The 25,125-nt window shown below is 38.1% G+C and overlaps 2 protein-coding genes across 4 annotated transcripts in view; both read right to left on the bottom strand.

Annotated features, from left to right (window-relative positions):
• Positions 1 to 8,490, bottom strand: part of DPYS (dihydropyrimidinase) — a 29,452-nt gene extending 20,962 nt beyond the window's left edge. Inside the window, exons 1-4 of one of the 2 annotated variants that reach the window (XM_064646946.1) lie at positions 8,019 to 8,488; positions 5,449 to 5,607; positions 3,055 to 3,234; positions 2,032 to 2,221 (exon numbers count right to left, since the gene is read on the bottom strand). In XM_064646946.1, the coding sequence (XP_064503016.1) occupies positions 2,032 to 2,221; positions 3,055 to 3,234; positions 5,449 to 5,607; positions 8,019 to 8,288 (799 nt within the window). In that variant the 5' untranslated portion in view covers positions 8,289 to 8,488. Of the gene's footprint in view, positions 1 to 2,031; positions 2,222 to 3,054; positions 3,235 to 5,448; positions 5,608 to 8,018 lie in introns of both variants that reach the window. The other variant, XM_064646949.1, reaches the window with a different exon arrangement.
• A 6,486-nt stretch (positions 8,491 to 14,976) lies between these two features.
• LRP12 (LDL receptor related protein 12) overlaps positions 14,977 to 25,125 on the bottom strand; it is a 47,874-nt gene continuing 37,725 nt past the window's right edge. For both annotated transcript variants that reach the window (XM_064646921.1, XM_064646930.1), the window contains 3 exons: positions 22,685 to 23,786; positions 21,677 to 21,809; positions 14,977 to 18,194 (listed from right to left, as the gene is read on the bottom strand). In XM_064646921.1, the coding sequence (XP_064502991.1) occupies positions 17,331 to 18,194; positions 21,677 to 21,809; positions 22,685 to 23,786 (2,099 nt within the window). In that variant the 3' untranslated portion in view covers positions 14,977 to 17,330. The remainder of the gene's footprint in view (positions 18,195 to 21,676; positions 21,810 to 22,684; positions 23,787 to 25,125) is intronic.

The following is a 25,125-nucleotide window of genomic DNA, read 5'->3' as shown; positions in this document are numbered from 1 at the left end:
AAATGTCACAATCGTAAATAGCAGGAAGCTAGTATCAAGACAGGGAGAAATAATCTTGGAAAGATGAATAAACTCTATTAGAGTTATTTTTTTCAAATGCTTGAGAGCCTTCCAGTATTTTAAGAGTTTACACAGTTTTCACATTCCTGTAGTTTTTAATCTGTCCCAGTTGAATGTCTTTCATCAAAATATTTGAGTTTTATTTATGTCATTCATATAATAGTCTGAGAATTTTTTTTTTTTGGTCTGGAACTCGTTGTTTTCTACTATCACTTTTCACCAAAGAACGGAAAATAACTTCTATTAAAACCAACAATAATGAAATTCTAATTGCCAAAATTTATACAGATCAGTCTCATTAAAAACTATCATTCTTGTAACTACCCTTATTTACCTTTTGAAATTTCTGTTTTTGAGATTTCTGTTTTCTAAACAATACACTTCTATGCAAATAGATATTAACTATGAAGAAATGTTATATGTTGCTGTGCACAAAGGTAAGCATTAATGATTCTGACTGCATCAGCCCAGGAAGCTACAAAATACAATTTGCACCACAATAAGCATAAGTTGTCCCAATTTCATCTTCTTACATATCAAAGAATCATATATCTATCATCAGTTATCAAACTGGCACTGCAGGCTATTCTTATAACACATCCTTAACAGTATTTTACAGTATTTTACAGTATTTACTGTCAGCATAAAATTCTGTACTTGAATAATGTATTATAAAACACCATTTTCTATCTTATCCCTTTTGTGTTCACAGCCAGTGTTTCATCTTTAAGCTGGGTATTTTTACTGTTGTAACAGCTTCTTGTAGTTAATGTTCACACCATGCCTGTGAACATACAAATAACCATGCACTGATGGATATAATCCACATTCCCAGCCGCACTGTCATCTAGTGGAGGAATCTAATATAGCACAGTACTAAAAAATGTGCTTGTAAAATACATTCTGACGAGTTCTTTTATAAACTTGAATTACTTCTAAGTCTTACTAGAAGTCACAGTTAACACATATTCTGCATAAACATATCCATCTATATTAACACAATGACATCACACTGGCTTTGATTCGCCAAGCTCTCATACTCTACATTTTAATATTAATAATCTATGCCCCCTGTGAAGGCACTATCTAAAGTCAAGAAATAAGGAAAATGAGGTCTGTATGCAATTCATGCTAGGTCAGGTGAAAACAAGCTGTAAATGCAAAAGATGTAAAAATGAAGCAAAAAAGACGTAAAAAAAATAATGAGGACAGATATTCCATAAAGTTTTAGGTTTTCCAAATCACGGGCTTTTTTCCTGTTCCTTCCACCTAGATAATGTCTCCTCATAGTGCTGTAGTTCCACAGGCTGCTCTGGATGAACTTATAGATAAGGAGATAAAACATCCTAAACATTTACAGCCTTCAAGCTGCTTCTGCTCTGTCCAACAGATGGTCAAAAAGGTCAGGTTCCCTTGGCTGACCAGACCTATTTATGAATGCTGCAATGCAAACCTGAGAAACCCTGCACTACAGGCAATTGAGGCTTTCAGGCATTGTCATCATCACCATAACTTCTAAATGACCAGTGAATAGGAGTTGTAGTCATGTCATAGCACTGTCTGTAAAAATATGGTGTGGTCTCTGTTGTAGAATGTCTCAACTAAATAGTGGATAAAGTCTTGCAGACTCAATGGGGGGCAATAGCAGAGCATTTATTGCCTTGGACTGGTGACATAATTTCTAATGCAATAATGCTGTCCTGGCCCTCACTTTGACCTGGGAGGTACAGTATGAAGAGAAAACAGTTTGCTCTGGAGAGAAAGCAAAGTCTTAATTCCAGTTGCTGTTATTCCACACTGCTCCCCTTGAGCCCAAGAACACACACAGTTTTGACATCCCACTCCGAGAAATTCACCCATGTTCTGAGGCTTATGGCACTCATGATAAGTAGGACACCAATGCTGTGTTTGGTTTTCCATGGCCCCTTCTCCAGTGTCACTGTCCAAGCATAAAAGGATTAGGACTTTTACCTTCTCTTCGTGCATTACTTATCACCCTTGCTGAAGATTTACTCATTACATGGACTACATAAAGGGGGCAGTTTACAGCATTTGCTATGGTAATTGCTCTTTGTGTAGCTTCAGCCTCCACCTCTTCAGGACGACACAGCTCGTGACCCTCAGGGCCAGTTATTCCCATTGCCAGCATCTTCTTTGCACCCTGAACACCACACAAAAACATGTAAGAGTCAAATAAAGTGTAGCCATGGATTCATGAATGTGCTGCCAGTCAAATGGATTCTAAACCACCCATTGCAGCCAGTTCAAGGAAAAAAAACCAACAAGGCAGTTACAATTTTTTCCTAGATAAATTATTGTTGTTTTATCTGAAATCCAATATATCTCAATAAACGCAGGTCTCAGAATAGCTAAGTAAATTCAGAGAACACACTTCACTAGCTTGCAGGGGTAAATCACCACTTTTGAAAACCCTACTCCTCTCTCACTATGTGCTCTTCAATGATCACAGCCAGTAACTGTGTTACAGTACTAACCCCCACAGGTAAAAAAGAAAAAAAAAAAAAGGAAAAGGAAAAGTCCTTACTAAACACAAAGATACATATTCAGAGCCTCTGAAAACTCCTAGGTTTTAAGAGGCATAAGATTTTGTCCCTACTATATTTCAGTAGCCCAAGATTTGCTGATTTGAGATTATTTAGCAATAACTTAATTTTCATTTTGGGGCCTGGGGCAGAGTCAAAGCACTGTTGACAAGAATAGTTCAAGTAACTATTCCATTATAGCCACTATAGTTATAACTGGTATCTAGTATAACCAGGACAGTTATACTCTCAGTGTCTCCACATAGCACTGACAGTGGCAAGTGAGGCTAATTACACATAGAGAGATGTTGAGACTTTCATGCCCTGTCAGTGAAACTTTGTCCTTACTTCTGGATTTGTTCCTGTTAGATAAGCCAACTATGTTTGGAGAGACCTAGAGTTGGGACCATCTATGTTCCTGACTTTGAGGAAAAAAATGTCATATGTGCACCTGTGCAATTAGCTCCCCATTCTCGGCATGGACTTGAGCAACTGCTCCAAGCTCCTTGCAGCAGGAAAAGGCTGCAAATAACTCCTCATCATTGACCATGTATATGTCTTTATAGGCCATAAACATCTTGAAGGAGTTGACTCCTTTGTTTTGAACAAGATGTTTCATTTCTTCCTTCACCTGAAAAACAGTCAGCAATTTTCAGAATACAGCAATTATCTTTTACATGTTAGTAACCTTGTATGAAGAAATTGTAAGTGTGAAGGGTGAGCCTTCACTCACTCATCAAACATATGTTCAGTATAAGCAGCCCAAGTCACATATGTAAAGACTGACTTCTACTATTCTTCTTGTAATAAATTAATTCTCAAAGTATATAAATGAGTAGCATGGCAGTGCAGATATTGGAGGCGCAAGCGAATAGCATGAAGGGAATGCTTTTTGCAAAAGATACTGAAGCAGAATTTTATTCCAAATAAACCTCCTGATGTTGAAAACACCCAGTCCGATATTACAGTCAATGTATCCAACTCACACAACATATACATTTGTGCAAAACTGATTTTGAAAATTGGATTGTAGTAGGCTTCAGCTTCTGGCAAACAACAGAATGACAGAAAAGATCTCATCTCTTAGAGCTTTGTCCTAACTCGAAACAACACACAGCCTTTTGAAATATTTTGTTGTCAAACAAAATGGTTCCAAAATACTAAATGCAAGTCTGTTTTGTGTGTTTGTTTTGTTTTTCCTGGAGAGTATGTGTGTGTGTGTGTGTGTTTGTTTGTTTGTGGGTTTTGGTTTTTGTTTTTTGTTTTTTTTTTCTTGTATGCAGTCCTTGATAATATGCCCTGCTTCTGCTAGGGTCTATGAAGCCCAGCAAAACATTATGTCCCAAAGAAAGGAAGACACAGATTTTAGTCCAAAGGCTTCTTGCTCAGCTGGTTAGCTGTAACATACATTATGTAACTTTGGCTCTCCCTTCCCAGTAAAATGATGGTGACAGTAATTGACATGAATCTGTAATGCTATTACAATTTCCATGGGATTAATTACTTTCAAAAAGTATTTTGTTTTTTTTTTTTACTTTTCATCTGCTCTTTAATAATCTGGTTGGATCTGCCCAAGAAAGGAGAGATTTATATAAAACTCAAGGAATTTTTTTTAATTTATCCAGAGAAGGAATGAGAGCATATTTTAAGTGGGAATTATCAAATAAAGGCCCTGCTCTGGCTCAAATAAAGAGGCATGTCATTTGTTCTCTTCTTCCCTATTTACTATAAAAAAGGGAAGGCATTGTAAAGAATGTATGCTTTTAATCAATACTTTAAATCCTCAGGAGATGAGAGCTAATCAGAAGGGCATGAAATATTAGTCTTCTTCACCCAGGTCCTTTACAGCTACAAAATATTAGACCTTTCTATTTCTTTCAATCATGGCCTTTAAAAACATTTAAATTCTTAATATAGACCAGAACATTTAATTGATTTACACTTCTCTAGTTTTATTGGATTTTTCAGTACTTCACTGTTCTCTACCAAGGCTGTTTCAAATGCACATTACTCAGACTTCACTGGAGAATTTATTTTATGTCTTTGCTTTAAGCTAGAAGTTGTGGTCAGCCTATTTTAGCGCTCAGCATACAGAATATCAAAGATGTGTTGTTTGCAGAGTGAAGACTTCGGTACTCTTATTTAAAAATGGAAATGACTTAATATATCTGTGTACTGATGCATAGTTCTCTGAGAATCCAAAGTGGTCTTGTAAAACATGGGGCACATTCAGATAGATATCAAGCACCTGAAAAATTAATTAATTCAGTAAAGCTTCCAGGTTATTAGCAAACATTCACTCAACAGGGATGATTCTCCCATACATAAATTCCAAAAAGGTTTTTTAGATAATTTTACATTCAATTTACTATTTTCTCCAGTCCTACTTTACTTTAAGGGGATGTTACTGCAGTTACCCAGGAATAGAAATCTTCCTTTACAAATGAAGTAAAGTACCATGTTTTTCAGATATACCTTATTAAAAAAACCCCAAATACAAACTACCAAGACTCAACAGGAACATAAAATTTCAAGTGTTCAAGTGAAAAAAGGCAAAATTATTGCAGAAACCTCTTTTCCCCTCTGGTCTGCCTAGTCTTGGTCTTTCACAACTGCTACCTTTACCTTTGCGCAGTATTATCCAAAAATACAGACTATCTGCAGACTTTCTTTAGTTTTTTAAATATGTGTACTTTTAGAATGGTGTGGGCTATTTCAAATGCTGTTTCTACTCACAAAAATGCTAACCATTACACTGCCAGCAAGCTATATTTAGCACGTGAGGACTAATTCAAAGCAGGTGTGATACCAATTCATGGAATTGATAATCAGCTCTAGTTTCTACCTTGTTGCTCCACCATGTAACCGCCACGTGCAGCGAATAATCACAGCAGACTTTAGGGTCTGCCCAGCTTTTCCATGTATCAAAGGCCTCAGTAAGAGAACAGCCTTTCTGAGGGATGGCAAAGTCGATGATCATAGTGGTCCCTCCTGCTATAGCAGCCTGAAAAGAAGAAAGTCAATATTTAGCAACCAAGAGAATGCAAATTTCCTCCCACCCTCTCCAACTCCCTGTGCAGCAATTAATCTTGATACATTGGAAAGCCAAAAGCCACTGAAGAGTTTCCCTGAGTGAAGTCTGAACTTGCAAAATGATTGTGGAGATTAATTTCATCTGCTTTGAGAAAGATGTTCTCAAAAGGTATTCAGGAGAATCACAGTGAAATTCTCAGACTGAAAGGAAAAGCTTTCGCACATGTACAAAAACTTATCCTAGATTTGGAGATGAGCCTGTAGCATTCATGCATCACTGAATTTCCTTAAGTGTGTGGAATCCCAGAGAAAGAAGAGCACCAGAAGACCGAGGTCAACTTGAGAAATGCTTCCTCAGAACCTATATAGGCCATAAAGCAAGCCTGTGTGACAGGGAAGTATTAAAGGGCAGATACACAATCAATAAACCAAAACCAGTTCCGTTTGAACATACACTGTAAAAATTCCCAAACTCTTGTCTAACACCAACAGGATTGTAAAAGTGTTTTACAGTTATTTTTATTAGTGGCAGGATATCATTTAGTGAAACTGTATAGCAGATTTTTAAATAGAATGAGGTAGTTACATATTTCATATAAATATTTTCAAGTAATTAAATAAATAACCCCCCCTTACTTTATGAATGCATGAGAATCAAAAATTGCTTTTAACTAATAATTTTTTACTCTCCTTAATGGAAAATTGAATTATTACTTTTTTTTTACTTTGAAGGATTTTTATCAATTACTCAGAGAAATCAGATTCTTGAATAACAGAAATTGATTCAATATAGAAATTACTTTTCTGAAATTTTTGCTCTCTTCCAAATTAGCAAGGGAAGTCCTCTCTATTGCTCTGAACAATATTCCTTTGCACAACCACTTCAGATCAAAATATACATAGTTCAAATTCATGCTATATAACTCTTTCTAGATCAATCAGTCTCTTCCCTCCTGCAGTTCACTTAGCACTCAGAAGCAAAATTGTAAATATGTCAGCATATTTTGCAAAATGAGAGGTTGGGAGAGTGACATAAGTATTTGAAAATCTGTGATGAATTCACTAAAACATTTTCTCCAAGAAAAGTTCTTCAAACTGTCAAATATTTTTCAACAAGACCGTCTAATTTGTTAAACAGGATTTAGAATTAAAGAATATTTATAGACTTCAAGAAAAAAAGATGTCATGGGTTCCACAACTCCACTAAAAATCTCTTTTTATCCCTGATATCTTTTCTCCTCTCTTTGTAAAGAGAGGTGCCTTTACTTATTTAACTGAATGAGTAAATCTTAGCTAATCATTGTAGCATATTTTGCAATAGTTTTAACACAACTCTGTCTCCCTGAATTTCTTGCCAAAATATTTGCCAGATAATGACCTTCAGTGAATGGCTCTGAATGCTTTCCACACTTTGACCTGGATTAAGAAGGTCCACAATATCTAACTAGATATCTGATTACTAAGCTGGATCTAGAATCTTCTTCTTGTAGGCACCAAAGAGACTATCTGGACACTCTGTTTTGTATATGTAATCTCTTTTTCACAGCTTCCCTGTCCAGTATCTCAAAAAGTTATTCAAAAAACAATTACTTTCTGCTTTTTAGCAAACCCCAGTTCTGCTGTGAGAGGAACAGGATATAAAAGCCCTCTAAAGGTGCTGGCTACCAGACAAGCCAAGCAGGGCAATGTGATCCCTTCTGTGAACAAAGATTTCAACCTTCACAGTAAAGCTTTTAGAAAAGTGCCTTAAAAATTTTGGGGAGCTCTGTATTTTGACTGTATGGAGATGACGCATAGTACTGTTAATGTGAGGAATTGATACTCTATTCACATGCAGGGAATATAAAGAGATCTGCTAAAAAGCTAAAAAATCCCCCAACATGCCAAGGGTAAAACTGAGAGAAATTAGGTAACTCCAGAAAGTTTATTTGAACTGGACTTGCACTGAGAGACACACTAAGCTCCGAAGAGAATGACAGAAGAAAAGCGTGCATTCCCCTATGCTAACAGAGGAGAAACAACAGATTACCAGAGAAGTACTCCAATGATGGTGGGGAATTAAAACTGTTGCTTCAGTTAATCTTTGCTCAGAAAAGTATAAAGCTTGATGCATGTACCAATGCATGTTGAGGGTAAATGCCTGCCTTTAACACTTGTCACCTTCATCCAGATTAGTTTCTAAAGGAACCTAAGTAACATACTAGTTGAAGGTGGACCTCTGAGTACTCCAGCTTCTTATGACAATATCCTGGTCGAGGGACAGTAACAATTGCCTGTGCTTGATTCACACTCTCCTTTCTCATTTAGAAGTAATACCAAATAACCAACAGACAGATCTGAGAAAGCCCAAATGCATGCACAGACACACATATGTGCACCCACCTTGGTTCCAGTATAGAAGTCATCTTTTGACCTGCTACCCATAAAAGGGAACTCCATGTGTGTGTGAGTATCGATGCCCCCAGGGATCACCAGCTTGGTGGTTGCATCCAGCACAATGAGTCCAGTCGAGGGCTCTGGGTTTAAGTTTGGTCCCACCTGCTGCACCACTCCATCTTCCACATACACATCAGCCACCACAGAGAGGTCATCATTCACGACTTTTCCCCCCTTGATCAAAAGTTTCTGCTGAGCCTGTTTTTGGGGTGGCATGCCAGCTTAGAAGGTGAGAGTGAGGCCTCAACGCAGAAAGTTGCTCTTGCCTGAGAGTATTTCCCTGCCCCCCCTGCTTCCAGAGCACCAGTTATCTCCAAATGGCCCTAAACACACACCACAATGTGCTCTTTAAACGGACACTGGAACTGCCCTCAGTGCCCCTGGCTGCTCCACCTCCCACCTCTCCTGTGGCTCAGTGAGCTGGATGGGGGCAGAGCACTGGCATCAGGCCCTTTCTGCTCTGGACTCTGCCCAGGGAAAGCGAAGCCAGGCTTACAGGGGGGTCTGGCGGGGTTCTCATGGCACTTGCTCCAGCCTGGCCTATGCACCTGGGGGTTTGCAACATGCTGGGATGCTTTGAAAATGTGGCTCTTCATTGCCTTGTGATACCCAAAGGTAACCCAAGCTCTTTGCACCTGCATTTGAGGAAACCAAGTGTGACCTGAGCTCTCCACAGAAGAGGCTGGGGAGCCCAAGGGTGACCTGAGCTCCCTACAGCCATGTCCAGGGAGCCTGAGAGTCCTGCCTGTGCAGAGTGGCTGTCAGAGTGCAGCACTGTGGTGGTTCAAGTGTCACACTTTCCTCAGTCAAAACAGCAGAGTCAACTCCGGGGCCATGGGACTGAGTCACCACTGGAGGACACTGTCCATCAGGAACTGTGCCCGAGCTGTTTCTCAGAATACGATTTTGACACACAGCCCTTAGGATTGAAACAGAGCTCCCCCCACCCCAACACCACCACTTGGAGAGCACTCTAGCCTGAGGAGGAAGCCATGGGTGTGTGTCAAGGTCCATGTGAAGATTTCGGTAGCAGATGCCTTGTTCCATCTGCCCCACTAGGCCTGTGCTCCCACACCTCCGGTACCACTGCCTGCACAACTGCCTTTGGCCCCATCCAGCCCTGGCAGCAGTCCCCAGGCTGTGCTGGCCCCTTGTGCCTCCCTACCCCATAGGGGCCCTCCTGAGGGCCAGGAGAAAGGGAAAATAGGGCCTTCTGCAGTGGGTTTCACACGCAGGGCTGGCGTGACCTCAGCAAGGAGATGCGCCTTGTGTGTTTCAGGATATAGACCCGGAAAGAGAGGTGGGAAAGTAAAATGAAGATAACTGGAAAATTAGCTAAAAGCTTGGTGCAGAGGAAAAGACCTGCTCTGTACTATCTCAGAGACACGGTTTCTATGGAATTTTCCCACTTCCCCCATAACCCTATGTGTGCATACTCAGCAGTGACATTGCTCAAGCGTGTCCCTAAATCTGCTGAGCACCTGCAACTTCATTCCCTCACTTCTTCCAGTTCAGTGGCAACGGCATCAGCAGGCAGAACATTGTCTCAGGGCTGTGAGAGAGTGCACATATATGCTACCAAAAAGCCACTTTGACAAATAACATGAGATTTGGAAAAAATTCACCTTCCCATCAGTGTGTCACCTTTGTTCCTTGCCTCATGATGGGTAGGAAAGCAGTACCATATATTTGCCTTTCTATCTGCTCATCCCAAAGTATCTTGTCTTATACCTCACCTCTGTGTGGTGGGACAAAGACCCACTAGGACTCATCACACCACACAGCAACAGAAAAGGTCAAAACTCATTTGGAAAAGCAGAGGAGACAATGAGCAAAATGCCTCAATGCTACCGAGGTAGCTGTGCAGTGCTGAACAGGCAGGAAATGGCAACGTGCACCTACCATGTCTGCTGCATTTAAAACTGTTAAACAGGTCAAGGTACTGTGATGGGAATTCAGGCAGGAACTCTGGCTTGCTAATTACAATGGCATTGATGAGCCAGGAACAGCTGAGTTTCAACAATATGATTACTCAGATGAAGAGCTGAGGAATAAAGATGCAAGAGGGAAGTCAAAGTAAGAGAGCAATTGCAAACATTAGAGAGTGAGGACAGAAGAGGTCCAGGTGGGCACCAGAATGGGGTTATAATCTGAATCTCTGCTGCTGCTAAGGCAGTGAACCCACTTTTCCCAACATGCAGATAGGCACCTGAATAGCTGGGCTGCCAGGGATCTGAACATGTCTCAGGTGCAAAAGTTTCACTTTGTATAAATGAAGTGACCTTTGTTAAGTGAGGAAAGCGGGTAGTGAAGTCAGAGGTTCATTCGATCGTGTGCAGTCATGGGGGGTAGAGCAGTCAAGTTCACATGCCTACTTCAATGGATATTTAATGATTTGATGTGGAACAGCCTCAATAAAATTTTCAGTATATGTTGACAAAGAGACTTCACTCTGAAGCTGAAGTTCCGGCACCACCTCACTGCCTAAACTGCCAACCTAAAATAGTCACTTTCCTACCGTTTCTCCCTGGTCAATGAATACTTAGTATTTTCTGTGAAAAGAGTTTCTACATGACAGACTTAGTCACCTCCGAGTATGCTCTTGGGCCAGTGGCAGCAGTAAACTGTTCCTGATCAAATCCTTCTGCCAAATTGGGCAGAGGGAGATTTGAAGGCAAGCCAGCCACATCACAGCAGATCATGGTACGTACATACCAGGATATTAATTTCCTTTTTGTGTATGTTGCACAGGAAAAGCTGACATGACTTTGATACTTAAATGCATGAAGACTAGCACAGCTCAAAAACCTTCCTATCTGAAACTTCATGCCCAACTCAGATCTGCAGAGCTGCCAACAAACGGGCAATGTAACTGAGTGTCAGGTCTTACAATACTGTGCCTAGAAAAACTAAATTTATCCCACAGGTGGTTTTGAACACCTGTATTAGCACATAACATTCTGTCTAAGCAGTCCATTTATTTAATCTATTGGCACCAGCAAGATAATCTCACATCAGTTGTATTTACATATATTTGGTAAATATTTAATATTTCGCAGCTCAGCTATCCCTTGAAAAAATGGCCTGAAATACCACAGGTGGGACAGAAACAATTCTTTTAACACTGTGAGAAGACAACTGGCCCCGTATTCTTAATGCTCACTGAATATGTATTGCTGCTGCAACAAGGCTTCTGGCTCCTAATTCACTCCATTTCCAGTGAGATAAAACTAACATAAAGGATACCAACAATTTTCACTAATGCTGAATGGATAAAGCACTTGGTTTGGAGAATTGGTGCAAAGATGTGTCAGCTTGAGGTGAACTCTGGATTTGCAGATGGGAAAGAATAGTTATCTTTTCCCATATTCAGAAAGTCAAAAGGACTGTGAATACTCAAGTAGGCATTTCTCTGCAACTTCTATAAAGAATCCATAATGCCATCTCACCTGGGATTTACTTTCACACTCCTTAGTGTGCATTTAATACTCATTCAATAAAACCAGATGGTCTACACATAATTGCACCTGCAAAGTCTTCATAATTGTGAGACCAGTCAAGGTGCCCCTTGTCAAAACCTCTCAACTATTTTTCGGAACAATCTGGTGCTGACTACTTTCATGATTGATTTGCAGACACAAATGAGTGGTGATTTTTAAAATCTAATCTCTAAAGCCTTCTTCAGCTGTAAATGTTTTCCAAAACTAGAAAGTAAACTCTATTTTTTTTCTATTAAAAAACAAGGCTAAAAAAATGTTATGAAAGGAATTCAATCCTGTAGTTTCACATAAGTGGTACAATTATAAATATGCTCCCCTTAGTACAAGTACTGGGCCGCATCCAAGATCCTAATGCCAGTCTTTCCTCAAATACATTGGAAGTGATGGTGCAGCCCATTAGCACTCAGTCTCAGGCTCCACATGTGTGACACAAAGGAAGGCAGCCAAAGCTGTGCATGTGCTGAAGACCATCCTACTTTCTAAAGCAATTGTAGGTAGTAACTGTTCGCTCTCATTTTCATAAGGCCAAGTGCCTCTTCCTCCTTGAACTTACTCAACACAAATGATGGACCACAGACAGCAAAACCAACAAAGAGAAAAGAATGACCAGGAACCCAGGAGAGGAACATCTAAGGAACCCTAGTATTGTGCTCTTTGTTCTTTTTACTAATCCTTGGCTCAACAAGCGTCAATAAAATGTCCACTTTCTAAATATCTGTGAGGCAGTTCAACTCAGGCATTTAAGTTCTAAGTTTCAGGATGTTCTGTGAAAAAAACAGACTCATCATATCTGTCAGTTACTTACTGGTGGACAATATCAAAGAAAGAGTTCATAGGTGGGATTTTTCCAACTCCAAGAAAAATAACGACAAAAGCGGAAATTAGCTATGTTTGGAAACAGAACTATAACTGCTGGCCAACATACTAGGCAAAATAAAGCAAAACCGAACATCTCTGTTCCTTGCCATACCACTGCAGAAAAAAAATGTCTGTTTATGACAGTCCTCACTATCCTGTATATTGCTCCAGACTGTTTTTCCTCTGGTGCACCAGAACCACTTCCTCCAACTGTGGCTGTCAAAGGTGGTTGTTAAATAACCACAGGAAAGATGACAAGTTTTAAAAAAATAAATATTACCAATTGTTTTTCCTCAGTTTTATACACCTGGAGAGGTGCTAAAATGTTTTCTTAATTTCTGTTGGCATACCTTTAGATGCACAACTATTTGATTGCAAAGGTATGAATGCAATTCTACTAAACCACAAGTCAACAATGCTTAGACAAAATCTGAGATTTCTGCTCTGAATTCAGACACCTGCCTCTGGTAGGTAATATCTACAATGTATGCTTATTTCGGGGTCAGTTTCTTGTTCCTTAAAATAATTTTATTCCTTTGTCCTTTACATTTTCCATAAGAAATTATTATTTGTTAGAAAGTGCACAGTGAACCAGAACTCCTTTCTTTCTCCAATACATTCCTGATTTGACATGCCCTACATTCTTGGGATGCCATCCTACAATTGCTTACCTAAAAAAAAATAAAAATAATCCTTTGTGCAATGTAACAGATTATAATTATATTCCTTTAGAGTTTCCAGTCCGTCTTATTACAACCCTTTCATCAGACAAGTTCAAAATTCAGTGACTCATCCTTTCATCTTAGTTGGTTTTGCCTCCTGTGTTCCATCCCTTTCTTTCCTGCACAAGCAGCATACAAGGTAACTGTAATCTGAAAAAAAAAAATCTTCCAAATTGAATGCAAGAAAAAAAAATCTTCCAAATTGAATGCAAGTATTTCAGATTGTATCTTTTCTTTTGTTCTTTGATAGTATGATGCCACTTGCTCACAAGGAGGAATTAATGCTGAAAGCTTAATTCTTCTGCTAGATTTCAGTGCGTGTCTGTGGAAATACCACAAACATTAATTTGTACCTGGATATTCACAACGATAGCTAAGTTTTGTTAATGCCAAATGCCTTTTCACAAAGCGTGACTAGGAATCAGTAACCAAGACTGCTTATAGGGCGACATCTCCCATTAACTCCATCACCGATGTTGGAGTCTTGTCGTTCTGAATTCTCAGATGATAATTCAGTTTAGTGAATACTACATTCTCTTCCCTCAAGTTACTATTCACCAGATAGACCACAGTGAGGTACTGCGTGTGAGCGGATGCCTGAACCAGACACACTGACTTGAATGTTCTGCTATAAAACCTCTCTATTTCAAGTCCAGTAATTATGGACTTTAATTTACTTTGATGAAGGAAAGCTAACTACAGTCGTGAAATCCCAACAGAGGATAGAAGGGAAAGAGTTGTAACCATCAGTTTGCTTACCTCTCCATACTTTTGGTGAGTTGGCAAAGGGACAAGACAGACTCCTCCCTTGTCCTTTCAGAACATATCCCATTTTGGGCAACTGAGCTGTAGCTGATGTCCTGCAGGAGTTCAGTTATCAATTGCTTATTTTCAGAAACCCACAAGGGAAGAAGGAAAGAGATACAGTCAAAAAACCCCTGCAAACCAACAGAACACACTCCACAAAAAGGTTCATCCCAATTACAGGAAGATTAAAGCTGTTGACTTAAGATTTATGGGAAATGTGCAGCACTTTCTCAGGACAACTGTCACAGTCAAACAGCTGCAGGAGAATGAAACATTCACTTTTCAGAAAGGAAGCAAAAACTCACCTCAAAAGTAAAAGTTGTGATTTGATCTGCTGCGAGTCTTTAAAATAAAGACTCACTGACAAAGTATTTGTGTCCTAACTTGAACTGTGACTTTTTCAGACTGAATGCAAGTTTTGACACAAGTTCTTGCTTTGGCATTTGGATGGGAAGTGGAACACATGATACTGTAACTAATTCCAGCATCCTCTCCAGGAACCTGTTTTGAAAGAAGAGTTATCAGCAATACTTGCTGAACTTGTACTGAAAATGGACTTTACTTTGGAAAAAAAACAAACCCTCAGAAACTTAGCCCTAAATGTTTCAGTGCAAATCAAATGACAAAAGAAGTGTGATATGTGAAAAGGAGCAATGACAAACTCTTTCCACGCTTAAAAAGCTTTACATGAGGAGAAAACTTGCCTCACAATAACCTGCATTCTTCAAAGCTTTCAGATGAAAGTGATTTATTACAGAAAACAAGGTAATTCCACAGTAAATAATTCTGACTTTTGTTCAAAATGCTCTAGCATTGTAGCACAGCTAAATCAAGAATCAATTAAACAAAACACTAATTCAAGCTCTCCAGAATGAAAAGAAATGGGGTAATAATGACCTATTAGAAGCCTTCATAAAAGCAAACTAAACAAATACAACTCCAACCACTAATACATTAGTCAAAGGAAAAAATGATCACTCCTTTTAATATCACCAAGAAAAAAATCACTGCAACAAATTTGCCTCATACAAATATGAATTTTATTTACAATTTTCCAAATTCTCAATCAAATCCAACTTCTCAGTTAAATGTGTAGCATTTCTCCTTTAAAACAAATTAAACATTGTGTTCTTTTTACATCTGCAATATGGAGTCCATAGGTACATGCTATTTGGGGCATCTAATGGAACAAATTTAGATCACTATGTTTGTTTAACGCCAAAGGTATTCTGTGAAGACTTTCTTCAAAATTTATCTGCCTCAGGGACAAGCATTTCTGTAACCAGTTTCTAATGACAACTAGTTAGGAAGGTTTAAAAACCCAGTATTTTATACCAGGACATACCGTTCACATATATTTCAGGGTGCGTTACCATGTTCCTATTGCAAAGTTGCCTGCTCTAAAAGCAATGCTACTGAAATCAGACTAAAGATTGCCCACAGATTTAGATATTATTCAATGTGAATAAAAATGGCCATTGATGACTTTTACTCGAGTATGTGTAATTATGGGCCAACCTGTACCTGATCTGGTACCAGTGTGATGTGATCTGTTCTGAAACTTGAAACCGCATGGGTCATTATAATAATAAAATTTTTTACAACTGTATTGCACATAACATTCCTCAAAAGCACAAATCTACATAATTGTGTCCTGAACTCAGAATTTACCTGCTAACTGTCATGAAAAAATCAACCAGATGTTAAAATCGCTTATTTTTCTCATCCCAGTGTCTGTGAATGAAGAGAAGAGGGAGAAGATATGTACACTTTGGAATCCGTTCAATTGTTTGTTTCTTCTGCATGTGATTTGTACTTCAGAGATGAGGATTTAAAAAAATAAAAAGCCAGACAGACCTTGGATTTATCTTTAAAAGTACCTCAGAAACATAACAAAAATTCAATTTAATTTTGATACATATTAAAATTTTAGTCAGTTCTGCCCGACAGCATAACACGACAGAAATGCACAAGACTTTAAACATGCTTTAAAATGACATTCAACAAAGTATTTAAAATTTAATAAATAGCATACAATCACACACAAATACATTTCATACTGGATCTTTAAGCCTACTGAAAACAGACTGGCAAAGAATAAATAAAACAGTAGTTGACATTTTTGTTTTTAAAAGTGTAGTTTCTTGTTGTCACACTAGTAGCCACATATTAACCTGCTTATCACAAAATTGGAAGTTATGAGCTTTTTTTCTCACTGATCTGTTTTGCTCCAACATGTAACATCATAAAAAAATACACTAAAAGGGGTTTATTTTTTTTTAAACAACCAGTCTGCAACCAAGTAAACCAGTTTTTAAATACAACGAATAAATAGGGAATTAGTAAAGCAAATTCAATTGCAACAAAAATGCAACACCCCAAGAAAAGAGCCATGGAAATATATAGCCATTGCAATATTAGACAATAATAGTACTTAAAGTGATAGTGCTTGTGCACTAAGCTCATTAGAGACCTTAATATGATTTTAGTGCAAATCCCTTGAGTCCAAACAAGCTTTATACCCTACAGTATTAGGGAAAGATCTATTACCAGTTGGAACTTATTCTGTAGTGTATTTGTACATATCAGATGTTTAAAGAACTAACACATATTGTAATATCTTCGGCCCTTTTTTACTTCAAATCGAAAAGACTAATGACTGGGGATTTTACATACAATTTGGCTGTACCATATTAGACTGCAGTTTAGGAAAGTCAGTGCTATAAAAGCTTTTGCCATCAGTTTATCTATTATGTCTAAATTTCATATATCATTGCATTTTGTACTTCTGAAAGAAAAAGAATGCTCCTGGAGAAAGTTTCTCCTCCCTTTAAATAAGTTCACATTATGATGAAATTTAAGAATATTTAGACAAAGTGTTGTATAAACTTAAAGAAAAGTACATATTTTACATTAACAATCCTTACCAGTACTTAGTATATTAAGTTACAAGTATGTTGGCAATAATACAACAGAGTCAATTCCTAAATGAAAAGAATTCTGTACAAATTCACCTGTTAATATGGGGTTAAACAGGCAGCCAAATGAGTCTTGAGCAGCCGTGTTTCTGGTTTGAACTACAGTACCAGGATAAACTAAATTTGAAACTAACTGGGAAAACTTCGGTTTAAGGAGTACTCTGATTATACTGGATACACACTGTGTATTCAGAGCCATTAAAATGTTCACTCTAATAGTTCCATAATGTCATCCAGTATAAGAAAAGTTTAATCAACCACACAGGCTAAAGTAGTTTTAACATACTGTTGTCCTGGATTTTTTAAAACTAAAAACTAGTTTTAACTGTGAAGTACAAAACAATGACAGATATTGCTCCAACTTGTACACAATCTTTCCTAAACAATCCGTACCTAGCAGAGTAATAATGCCTCATCGTCACTAGTTTCATTTTTCACTGTTGCCTCTAAGCAAGTGTCAGGTATCTGGGCAGTGTGTACGATGCCACAGCTCTCACAGGGGCCATCTCGACTGCATGACCTTACACTGTGATGCGTCGCACTGTAAGGCTGTCTAAGCCCTGGTCCTTGATCTGAGCTGAGATCAAGTAGAGGTCTTGAACAGTCATTCATGTCAAAGTCTGATGCTACATCAGAGACCGGAATTAACATTTCAACATCATCATCCTCTTCTCTTCCACTTACCCCATTATCAAGCTGTCTCAAAGGACTTTGGTTCTGATTCACTGAGCTTGATCTCCCTAAAGTGAAGCGCACCCAGCGCAAGCCTTGAGTCATACGACTGAGTGCGCTCGTGAGCTGGTGACGTGCAGGACTTGTGCTCGGGGGCTCTACACTCGTCACTTCTCTTCCACCATCAGTGTTACTGCCATTGCCACTCTGAGCAGAGGAACTCCCACACGCTCCCACTGTTGCTTCTATTGCTGTTGCAGGAGGGACTTTTTGAGGCAAGGTGGCAGCAACACCACCAACTGCTCCTGCTGTGTCTCTTCTTTCATTTTCTGTGTCTGTATCATCAGATTCAACTGAAAATAAACTTCTGTGAGTATTATTTCTTTCAGTTTCTCTACTAGTACTTTGGTTGGCAACATCATCTCCATCTGCTGAGACCAATGCCAACGATCCAGAATGGCGTGACCTTGCAAAATTAAAAATTCGATTCCAAATATTACTTGATCTGCCAGCAATAGGAAGTCTGATTGAGGTAAATCCAAGCTGAGATCGTACTGCCAGCCTCAGGTTTTCCAGAACTGAAGCCTAAAAGGGAAGACAAGCAACAAGCGTTAATAGTATGTTGGTACTGTTCTAACAAAGAAAGAATGATAATGATTGTGCAAAACAGCCTATAACCACGAAGTAAAATGTAGAGCCTTAAATATTAAAACATGTTGCATCTTTAATAATAAGGATCTGGTAAACGTAGCAATATGCTAGTTGAAAAACAAAGTTGGCATGACAAAAGTCTAGATTTTCTAGAGAAAAAAATATTATGAACAAGGAAATTAAGTGGAAATACATATGGAAGGGGAATAAAAAAGCAATGAGGTATATATAAGGTACATTTCTGCCTAAAACAAGGATCTTTAAATAACAGCAAAGTGAAAAGCAAGGCACTATAATCAGGATATGGTACAACCACAGACCCAATACAGCAGGCATACAAGATCTGTTACAAATAGTCTTACAAGGAAGGTAAAGTAGTCACTGTAAATTTTAAAGAAAAGCACATAAAAACATGACTCAAAAAGTTTAGGATTTGAAAACAAAATCTTTCAGAAAGATTTAACAGAGGTGACCACCTTTCCTTAGCCACTACTATAGGGCTGCCTCAAAGGGACTAAATTAAATATCTTCTCCAGTAGAGTCTTGTAGTTTGATTTTTTTCCCATGTTGGCATAATCAGTTAATTCTGGTTTCAAAATGTTTTAATGCCTCTGTTTAAATAAAGTTATCTTATGTGTTCTAAATCATACATTTTCCAAATTCAGTACGTATTTTCCAGCCATTCAGTTATAGAGGAATGCATGCCTGAATTTTCCTCTTTAAAACTTTGTATAACTTTTCAACTGTAAAGTAACACAAACACATTAACACCTTTGACTTGCAGATCCCTTAGTCAAACTTACACAGAAAACACTGCCTCAGCTAAGTAGCTCAATTCTCAAATAGGGTAGAAGATCTGCCATATGCCCACGATTCTAAAGATATTCATGAATGTGTTTAATTACAGGATAATATTCACAACTTTTAATGAAGATTACAGCAAAAATAAAGAATATTCTTCAGAACAGCCATTTTTCCCCAATTAAACCCTTAACATATATGCACATATTTCCCTTTGTTTACAAACACTTCAGTTGTCTCATGCTGTCACCATCAGCTGCCTACCACCACCCTTCAGACAATACAACACAGTATCCAAACAATACCTCATGCACAACCTACCTCTTCCCTTCCAATAGTTCACAAGATGGCATTTGAATTCAAGCATATAAATACATGTGTTCAGCAGCCTTACTTTCAAAAGCTACTGAAGAGATTGCTACTCATCCTCAAAAATCCAGCTCTGAAGGCATGTATCAGTTTTAGACAGAAAGCATTACATACAGTTTAGAGCACTCAAGATTCCTCTAGATTGAGACTTTGAGAAAACTTGAACTATCTTCACTCCTACTGAGATTTGCAATCTTAAATGTATATATTGCTCAAAACAAAGTTGAACACGACTTAACATTGACTCCCCCAACACTTAACTGTATTAAAAACTAGCGTTTTACAATTTATAGAATTCCATTTACATTGCCTTGAGCTTTTACTTTTACTGATGTTCTCAGCTCTGAAAAACAAAGTTTTTAAATTGTGCAACTTCATTGGTTAAGTAGAAGTTTTTATCATGGAAGCATCAATGACTCCAGAATGACTTTTTATTACTTTTGAAGATGATGGCATGCTCACTACTATTCCTTATTTTTATGCTAGTTAATTGCCCAGTATAGCTACTTCAGTTTTCAAGGCCACAAGTCTTATCTGAAACACTGGTCTTCATAGTGAGAGTTCAGTAACACTCTTTCATTGTTGAAAACTATTGTATGTGCATCAATATTTTTATGGAGTGTTAAATCATAGTTACTGAGAAAGACAATGAATCTTTTGTTGTGTTTAATTACAAAAGATTGCCATATGATTCCATTATACTGTAATTCTGAAAAATAATTTAAAATATATCCAAAGCAACAGTGGTTAATTCAATTAAAGTCAAACTAAAGATAAAAGAAAATTTTAATAATTGCACAGCTTTTTAATAGATCCAGTACCAAACTCTGACTGCCACTACATGTCTGGATTTTCCAGAAAAATTCTATGAGGAGATTTCATCTTAGTAAAAAACAAGATCTTAGGTCACCTTTGTGAGGTTTCATGATGAAAAATGGGTCTGAGCTAGCCAGGTTTTTCCTGCAAATCTTAATTACTACACATGTTCATGTACATCAAACCTGAAGTGTCCCACACAGGGTAGGGATCTGCAGGAGTTTGTTCCAAGTTACCTGTACTAAAGGACTTGCACATCTGGGCATGACAACTGCACTGTCTTAATAGACTTCCTTCAGCTAACCCTGCCTAAAGAGACTTGTGAGCACAGATCCGTCTCAAACTGGTGAAGTCTAATTTTGGAGAAGAGGACAGCAAGCCAAATTTGAAAAGTACAGAACCATTTTGAAACATAAACTTATTGATCTTTATTATAACCACAACTACTCATCCAACAAGAATGAGGGATTCTACGGTTTTCATTTTAGGCATTTATTACTAAGTTTGTGAATGAAGTTTAGTGCTAATTTAGCTCCTGAAAAATCTTTACAGTATATTCTTTCTGACACATTTGCAAAGCCTCTCATGCAAACTTTTCCTCTCCCGAATCCTTTGCGGCCCATCACAGCTGCTTGTGAACATGTATGCATGAAAGAACATGTAATGGTCTTGTAACTATTTTTCTTACATGTTCAGCAATATCTGCTAACAGTAAACTTTGCTGTATTAATTGCAACACATAATACAAGTTAATCCCAACTCTAATACTGCAACAGCAGGATTCTCAGACTAGGACTTTTCTTCTATTTCTCAGAGGAGCTTTGTAACTTTAGTTAATTGAAAATGTCTTTCAAAGTTGTTATGATAGAAACCTCATTCATTAACCAAGTTAAGAATTGTGCTAATCATATATATGAGGATCTGGATGACTAGACACTATTAGTTGCTATTTACTGGCTTTTACTTTGTTACTCGTTCATGTTAATTTTATATATTACAGCCTTGCCTTTTCCATCATCTTTTCTATGGGCATGGTTGTACCCAAGCACATGTGGATATCAACTAGCATTCTGCATTAGAAGTTTTAATTCTTCTTTCACAAATTTCCAAGTGCTATCCTGCAGTCTTAACTTACACAACGTTAATAGAGAACATACAATTAGATCTACTAATCTATTACTTTTCATGCAAGAGGGGTTCTATAGTGTGCATTACTGGCATTCATTATCAGCAGAAAGGCCTGCAAAAAAACCTGAGTGGTGTTACTGTATTGTGATTTTGTCCAATGGCTAATCATTAGTGTAATGTTATTGACTTGAAAGGAAGAAAAGGAAATGCTGTAGAACAAAAGAATGCATATGAAAGTTTAAAAATCTTTATTTCAGTCTCCTTAAAATTTAAGTCGTCTGCCTGCTATTTTGAAAGCTTACCTGATTTGGTGAACAAACAGGAAAATCTTCAACCGGTGGAATTAAACCCTGGGCAATTAATTGTCCATAGGATGGAGGAGCTTCTCTTCTTAACAGCTCAGCCTCGACCCTTGACAAATGAGTTTCAAATGATCTTTCGAAGAGAAAAGAAATTTCAGAATATATAAGACACTGATTTATACATATTTTAAAGATTAAAAGTACATCAGACTATTATAATCTGAAATAATAAATTTCAGCAGCAGAAGTTTTGCTAATTTAATTGAAATTTAATTGACAAAGAATACACAATATGTCCTTTCAGTCCTATGGGTCTGTCCATGGGTCCCATGTCCCATTGCTATGGGTCTGTCCAGCTGAAATAAGAACAAAAAAAATCAACCCAAAAATAAATTCCTTAAAAAACAAACAAAAAAACCAGCCCAAAAATACGGGCTAAATATAAAAAGCACCATGAGAGATGCTCACATTATTTTATAAAAACTGAAGAATGCATAATCCTGGTATGAGCTAGTCTACAACAGAAGAAAAGAAACATGCTGTCAAATACAGAACTGAAACATTAATTGCAATTTAATTAATTGCAGTTTGTCCCACACTTTCTTTTTGGTAACAACATCTGAAAGCTTAACCCTCAATAGATCAGAATATATCCTCTTTTCTTCACTGAGAGAGTGGTCAGTCACTGGAACAAGCTCCCCAGGGAACTGGGTCATGGCACCAAGCTCGTCAGGGTTCAACAAGCATCTGGATGATGCTGAGCCACAGGTCTCAGCAAGGTTTAGTTTTAGATGTCCTGCCAGGAACAGGCAGTCAGATTCTAGGTTCCAACTTGAGATACTCTTATGATTAACTGACCTCTTTTTACTCTCAAAGAAAAATGAACAATGTCTCTAGAAATCACGCACAACAATGTCTGTAGGGTAATAAAACTGCTTCAAGTACAAACAAAAAAGACACAAAACCATTTAATACATTTGAACTCTCAAGACCATCTGTTCTACTTACCTTCGCTCAAACATCCTGAGTGAGTACAATTTACAAGTACATCCCAGTGCAATGACAAGCAGCAATCCACAAATAAGACTCCCAATGACAGCTGCAGTTATCACTCTAGTGGGCACAATGACTGGGCAATTCTCTTCATCGCTGCCATCGCCACAGTCATCTTGAGAATCACAAACCCAGCTCTCAAACACACAGCGGTTATTTTTGCAGTGAAAATTTCCTGGCTGACAGAAGAAACAATTCTTTTCATCTGAACCATTAGGGCAATGGTTCTGGTAGTTGCAGCGATCTGAACGAGGGTAGCAAACACCATTTCGAGAGCAGGGAAACTCATCTCTTTGGCACATGGTGCAGTTGGTTTCATCTCTTCCATTTGGACAGTGCCAGTAGCCATCACAGCGTTGCTGCTCTGTGTAGCAACCCCAATTTCCACCGCATGGGATTTCCCAGGGCAAACAGAAGCCATCTACTTGATAAGTTGCATTGAATCCTCTTGCAGCATTCACTTTGTCAGCACAAAAATGCACTCTTATCTGTCCTGAGGATGAAACGACTGTGAGGGGAGCATGAGAGTCAAATGCTGTTAGTACACGCAACAGCCTCCGTGGATTCTCCTCTAATCCATCATATATTTTAACATAGTCTCCATAACCTGTACCATCAAGTTTAAAATCAGTGAATCGCAAGATTACTTTGCGATGATCACCAGTGTCTATCAGCCAGGTGCAGTTGCTGCCAGGTGGGTAGAAGTCAGGATAGTTGGGAGAACTGAAAGTACCATAAAAGTATTTTAACCACTGCCCACATGTTGGCACAGCACAGTCTATTTCATCTCCTAGGTCAAGACAATCAATGTTACCATCACATTTTAAAGACTCTGGAAGGCAAGTGTAAAGCTTGGTGAAGCGGGAAAGACACTGGAACTGATTGGAAGCACAAGATTGAAAGGAAGTAGCTGTCGGAGGATTAGCTTTGGCACAGATTTCTTCGTCCGAGTTGTCTCCACATTCATCCATATTATTACATTTCCAGCTTTCTGGAATACACTTCCCATTAGCACAATGAAACTGGTCACAATCACAACTTGGTTCATCAGATTTCCCTGAAAGAAAAAAAAAATATCTTAAGAGTTTAGCACTTCCATGGTTTGTGTTGCATACGCATTTGCTGCAGCAGGTACTCCAGAGTGGCAAACCAGCTACTTGAAGTCTCTGTAAAAAACAGCAACTTTCAGTAAATTTCAGGATAGAACAGTTTTTTCAAGTCGAATTTCCATCAGCAAATCTGCATGAACCTTACCCTTAGCTGTTTCCAGTCAATTAACTTTAACCCAATCAAGAAAACAATGCTCATTTATAGCTATTGAGAAATCTGACTTCTAAAGTACTAAAAATAAGTTCGAAAAATACTGTTTCTCTTCTCTATCACTCAAAATACAGAAACATTTTGTGCTGCAGTACTGGTAACCTCCTCAAATTCCTTTCCATTAAAAGCTTTCTTCTGCTTTCATAGGTTTCTATTTGGTACCAAAGAATCTATGGCAAGAGAAAAGCTGACAGCTGAAGATTACATATTACTGCAACCAAAGAGGAACCTCTGTCCTTAAGTCCTCCCACTGTTTGCTCCTGCCTCTCCTCCGGTAACTGAGAGCGCAGCAAATGCAGATGCATGCTTGCCTGAACAAAAACCGGTACTTTAAAAGAATCCAGTAACGGTCCAGAAAATGTGGAGGTGAGGGTTTTGTGGAGTTTTCTGGTCTGGTCTCTTTTTTTATTTTTTTTAAATTATTACAGGGAGAAGAAAATGTCAAGAGACACCTTTATTGAAGAAAATGTGGTCTACTGGCTACTACCGCACTTATAACATCAAGGATATTTTTCAGGCCTTCACTTATTAAAGTTCCAACCATGTGAAACACAGAAACATACCTGAGAACCAAGCTAATTCAGTTCTCCAACATTTAAGCTGAGTCAAATACCACGGTATCATTTTAAATCACTATTATTGCTAAAAACCACAGTACAGACTGTAAAATTTGCTACAAAACACTGTCATGGTCAATCCCCCCAAAAATTTAAAAAACCATCTGCAATGCACATGGTCCTACACAGCAGTAATTCGGAAAATAAATTAGACAAATATATACCCATTCTAAGTAACACTATACTTAAGGCTTTAAAAAGGAAACAGGAAAGACAGCATGATGAACTCACTAAAATCCAGATGTTTTCAGGAGAAGCATGTTCTCTCTTTTTTTACAAGAGAACAATTCAGATTTGAATGAATGTTATGTAATCAAATCACCTGCTCAAAGCAAGGCTAACTGAAGTTATTAGGCTCTTAAGGGCCTTCTCCAATCAAGTATTTTTAAAGTTCCAGTGCTTAAATATTCAACATGATAAAAGTCTTCATAGTGAGCCTGAATTTTCCTTGTTGCAACT

This window comes from Pseudopipra pipra, chromosome 1, assembly GCF_036250125.1.
Source record: "Pseudopipra pipra isolate bDixPip1 chromosome 1, bDixPip1.hap1, whole genome shotgun sequence".
NCBI classification, from domain to species: Eukaryota; Metazoa; Chordata; class Aves; order Passeriformes; family Pipridae; genus Pseudopipra; species Pseudopipra pipra.
The sequence above is the reverse complement of the archived record's forward strand: the minus strand, read 5'-3'. Positions and strand labels throughout refer to the sequence as shown.